Below are 5,397 nucleotides of genomic sequence, written 5' to 3'. Positions count from 1 at the left end.
CATTTTAATATTATTAAATATTATCGAGTCTAAATGTTCTGCCTATAGCATTTTGTTACTTTTGTCCTTTAGTGGCTTAGTAATCTTTATGACCATTATTGCCAGAATGTGGGAGTTTCATTTGGCAGAATGTGGGAGTTCTGCCTAATACTTCATTTTAATGTCATTATTTTTGCAATATCTCACATTGTGCATGGCTGCATTTTTTCAGCTTTCTAACTCCCATTTCATTGTGGTTTATGAGCCTTTAACATCATAGTTTGTGGTGGAAGAATGTGGACATAAGTTTCATGTAACTCTTATAACATCCACCATTATTCTACCTCTTTATTTTTGTAACTCATGTAACTCATGAAACCTATAAGCCATTGATCTTTCCTCTTTACTACCATCATTCATTCTTATATTCATTGCAGGGACGACTTCCTCTCCTATAAATAGAGGTGGTCTTGCATGGTTTTGGATACATACAAGTTACTATAGAGTTCACAAAAAAGTTAGAAAAAAAAAAGTTTATTAGTTAAAGGGAGGTGTTCTTTTTGTGGAGCTTTGAACTTAACTTTTGTCTAGAGTTGTTAAGTTGTTATTTGAGAAAAGGTTGTTGTATTCTGGAGGGGACAAGTCAAGAAGATTACTGCTGGACCGGTGAAATATTTTGCTGCAGTGGGCTTGAATCTCTTTAAAGAGAGCGAGATATTCGCGCCTCGGCCGAAGAAGAAGAAGAAGAAGAAGAAGACATTCTTTTTTTCCTAGACTTGTAATTTTCAATTGTAATTTTATTGTAAGTTCACCAACATCTTCTAGTTGAGAAAAAGTAACTCTACCCCAAAAGCAAACCATTAATTCATTTCTCAATCATTATGGGACTTTTACCCACTTCAACAGAAATTATCTCAAGAAAAGTTCATCTCTTTGTGTGCATGTTTTTAACATGTTTTTTTTCCTAGTATTTTTTTTTTGTGTGTGTGTGTAAGGGGTGGAGCCAGAGAGACGGAAAAATCTTAGTGGTTTAGTTGGTTGATTACTTGGATTTTTATCTTGTTGGTGAGAGTTCGATTTCCTACCTTGTAAGTTGTAAACCTCTTTAATTTTTTAAAAAGGGGAAAAAGGTTCGAAATATACCTAAACTTTGGCGAAATTCATTGTAACACGCCTCAATTTCGTGGGGTCCTATGACCCCGCTGGACTATTTACTATCGTATTTCTGTAGCATATATTTATCTAGCTAGACCAGTGAGTGAATACACGCACACTGAACGCGTAAGGGTCTGAAGTGGTCAAGCTAGACAAATATATGCTACAGAAATACGGTAATAAATAGTCGAGGAGGTCATAGAACCCCCGCAAAGTTGAGGCGTGTTACAACAAAGTTTGTCAAAGTTTAGGTATATTTCTGATTATTTTTCCTTTTAAGAAATATATAATAGATAGTGAACCTTCGTGGTGAAAATAGTTTTTCTGCCACTATATGTATTATCCCATTTTGTGACTACCTTTTGTAATTTTTCTTTTCTCTAGATCTAATTGAAAAAAATGTTTCTCAAAGGATCAAGAGCCTGCTTGGATGGGCTTATAGCTTTAACTTATTTTTGTTATTTTATCTTTAAAATACTTTCTTATTTTACCTAAACACTACAAAAATCCTTAAAATCATCTAAAATAAATAAATTAAACCATGTTCGTAGTCGGCGGGGCCATTTGGGTGGTCAAACGGGCAAAACGGTACAAACTGGACGTTTTCGAGACAAATTGGTATGCTATAGCCCATGATTTCGGGGGTGGGCCCAACACAAATTGCTATTCTCGCAAAGTGCTCTTAGTCATTAGCACCTATCTACTACTCTTGTCTTAGTCAACTAGGAAACAATTTGTCAAAGCTCCCAGCTTATTAAGCCAATCAACAAACTAATTAAAGTGAGAAAGTAATTGACAAGGCAAGTAACATGCTGCAAACTAAATTGCTTCACCATTTGCCCCATGGCCTTGATTAAGAAAATCTAGTTCTCATCTTATTCTTCCTTTTGTGATTAAGGACTTGCTGTCTTGCCAAGCTAGGATGCTATAAGAATGTAATTCTTATAAATTCAGGACTCTATGATACACTTGCTTGCTATATGGCTTGAGCTCATGACTGTCCCAACGACAGGCGTTGGAGGAGCGAGCCGTGATGGCAAGGCAGAAATGAAGTCTACCAAATCATTCAGGTTCTTATGTGAAGTACCATCAGTCTGCATACCAGCAACTATGCTTTGTTTCATGTCTATTATCCTTTTCTTCAGATCTTTGCCTTCTTCACTCAACATGAGTTTTCTTACTGTTTTCTCTATAATTGTTCTCTCGAACACCTCCAATTCGAACCCAACCTTATATATTTGGCTCAGATACCTCGCGTTCACTGGTTGGTCACCTAGAATAGGCCTGCACAACAGAGGGACTTCTTCCAAAATAGCTTCAAGCGTGGAATTCCAACCACAATGCGTGAAAAAGCCTGCGACCGCGGGATGTGCAAGTACCTGTTTTTGCGGTGCCCATTTCACTATTCGGCCTCTTTCTCCTACCATTTTCTCATAATAATCGGGCAGTGCCTCAGCACATTGAAAGCCAGAGACAGAGCCAGGTCTAATAACCCACAAGAACGGTTGATCACTGTTGGCTAATCCCCAAGCAGTCTCAATTAGCTCTGTGTCATCAATCCTCGCTAGGCTACCCAAGCTGACATAGAGAACAGAGTTAGGAGCTTGTCTGTCGAGCCACTCGATGCAGCTGTTGTCTTCTTCTAGTATGCTAGTCGACAAGGTCATAGGCGCCATTTTGTGAAGAGGGCCTATTGGAAAGAAGGGCACCTTGTAATGTTCTTGAAGGCGTAACAACAATGAATTCTCCAAGTCTTGCATCGTATTACAAACAGTCGCAACAGATGATCCTGTATCGATCATTACTCTACAGAAGTCTAGAATCGGTTCTGGAACTGTATTATTGACGACAGAAAATGGTACATCCTTGAACCTGAGGGGATGAAGCTCCGGTAACGGATCCAGCAGCTGAGAATCTGCGATTGAATTGAGTAATCAATGTAGACTTAGTGAAAGATATTTGGTTGATTTCTCACATGGTCACTCAATTAATAGTTATTGTTTCAGAAAGTTACCCTTCTTCTTGATTCTAATTTTTTTCAACAATGAAAGTTGGAACATAAGGAAAGAAAAATTCTATAGTCTAAACTATAATTAGTGGAGAATATATCTCAGTCATGTTAATATGTTTACTTTAGGCCCTATGTTTTCTAGGAGCCTTTTGGCCCTATTACTGCTAGTACTTACAATTATTTTTGTCATATATTGTTGTCCTTAGATGCTGACTATGAACGGCAAACAAGCTTAGTTGTTGTTATGGTTTTGAATTTGAAATGATTTTTCGACTAAATCATGCAACAGATGTGTCTGCTTTCATCATACCTTCAAAAGGAAAATATTTTTCTGGTTGCTGAAGAATGGTGATCATAGAGTGCAAATATGCAGCACTAAAAGTACGAAGAACAATACTGGGAAGCCTCAACTGAACAGCTACATCATCAACGAAGAACATGACGTTGTCATAAATGATACAAGCAAGCTGATCACCTTGCATATCCTTTTCCTGTTCCATCATCCCAACAAGGTAATTTCTCAAGGGCGCCTTGCAGTTCTCATTCATACAATATATGTTCTCTAAACTCGGGAATGACATGTCAATTCCCTGCAATCCATCATCCATAGAATGGAAGACAAATTCAAGATGGTTGGAATAATTAGGAGCATTGTATTTAGTATGTGCAACTTTGACAGAAAAACCTTGTGAACAAAGGATACTTCCAAGCTGCAACATTGGTGTTAAATGCCCCTGGAATGGGTATGGCACTAGTACTACACACTGTTTTCTTTCTACTGTCATCTTTGTTTCTGAATTTCTATTTAATTCAGGATTTTAGTAGTAATATTCTTGAAGGAAGTTTATGTACACCTCTCAAAGTTTGGAATTGGCGGATCTAGTAAAGTAACAGACTTACTAAATATCTATGAATATTCAACTGTGAATTCAGTTGTTATTATATATTATCTTAAAATCACTATAAAAATGTATAAATTTTAAATTTTGAATCCGCCCCATCTGCTGCTCAAGAGTTTTGACTATTTTATTGCTACTTGATATTGAATGAGTGGTGATGAAATTGAGACAACTCATCAATTGTCAATCACAAAAAGGGAGTGTAATCCTAGAACTTTGCTTCTTTGGGGCCTTAAGTAACGAGAGACACAACTAGAAAATGCCTCGAACTTGACAACGGTATTGTTTGTCTTTATATGTGTCTTCTAGTCCAATAATTCAGTATTCACTATCAAGAAAATAATCTCAAGAAAAGTTGATCTCTTTACCATTGCTTTTTTGTGCGCGCACACTGTGCTGCGGTGAAGCCTGAGGGGCGGAAAAAATCTTAGTAGCTCAATTGGTTGACTACTTGAACTTTTATCTCGTTGGTGAAAGGTTCAATTTCCCAACTTGTGATCCCTTCAAATTATATATAATAAATGTTTAACATTCTTGGTGAAAATCATGTCTCAGGCTCTATATGTTTTATCCGACTCCAAGAATAACTTTTTAAAAATTTTCTCTTCTCTAGATTGATTAAGTGCCTATTCGGATGACTTATAGCTTATGACCTACTTTGGTTATTTTGACATAACAAGTGTTTAAGAACATTTCTTTGTTTTGCCTAAACACTAAAAAGGTGCTTAAAAACTACTTTGACTGAAAACTACATACTGGTAGAATACGTACCCTATTGATTTAACTTATTTTAGCCTAGCAGTAGCCTATCAGTGAAACAGGTTGATTGACGTGTTTTAATACAGCTAAAATAGTAAGTAAATGAGATAGTGATTTTTCACGTGAAAAACACTCGGCTAAAAGAGCTGTAAAAAACTACGACCTATACCTTTACAGGATTTAACCTCTGCTTCACTAAAACAGTTGAGCCTCAACAATCAAGAAATTACAAGACTACTTATTTTAGCCTAGCAGTTGCTTATCAGTGAAATAGGTTGAATAACGTGTTTCGGTACAGCTAAAACAGTAAGTAAATGAGACAGTAATTTTTCACGTGGAAAACACCCAACTCAAAGAGGTGTGAAAAAAAAACTACCTGTACCTCTACAGAATTTAATCCCAAATTCACTAGAACACTTGAGCCTCAACAATCAACAATTACAAGACTCTTGCAAACTAGGAATTATAAACTCTAATTCCTACTTCTACAAAACACACAAAATCTTCCTAAGGAAAGCGTTCCCAAGTCTTCGAGTTTTCTAACTTGAAGAAAATAATCCTAACTCAGTTTATACTTCATTGATACTAGAATTA

General features: G+C 36.5%; 1 protein-coding gene across 1 annotated transcript; it reads right to left on the bottom strand.

Annotated features, from left to right (window-relative positions):
- Window positions 1–1,867: 1,867 nt before the first annotated feature.
- Window positions 1,868–4,153, bottom strand: LOC107844971 (UDP-glycosyltransferase 76E1). Its single transcript, XM_016689280.2, has 2 exons — window positions 3,456–4,153; window positions 1,868–3,049 (listed from the first exon to the last, which is right to left on the bottom strand). Exons 1-2 carry the CDS (start codon window positions 3,928–3,930, stop codon window positions 2,085–2,087), a joined length of 1,440 nt encoding a protein of 479 aa, XP_016544766.1. The 5' UTR covers window positions 3,931–4,153; the 3' UTR covers window positions 1,868–2,084.
- Between the last annotated feature and the right edge of the window lie 1,244 nt (window positions 4,154–5,397).

The sequence above is a fragment of the Capsicum annuum genome, chromosome 10, assembly GCF_002878395.1.
Source record: "Capsicum annuum cultivar UCD-10X-F1 chromosome 10, UCD10Xv1.1, whole genome shotgun sequence".
In the NCBI taxonomy this organism is placed as follows: Eukaryota; Viridiplantae; Streptophyta; class Magnoliopsida; order Solanales; family Solanaceae; genus Capsicum; species Capsicum annuum.
The sequence above is the reverse complement of the archived record's forward strand: the minus strand, read 5'-3'. Positions and strand labels throughout refer to the sequence as shown.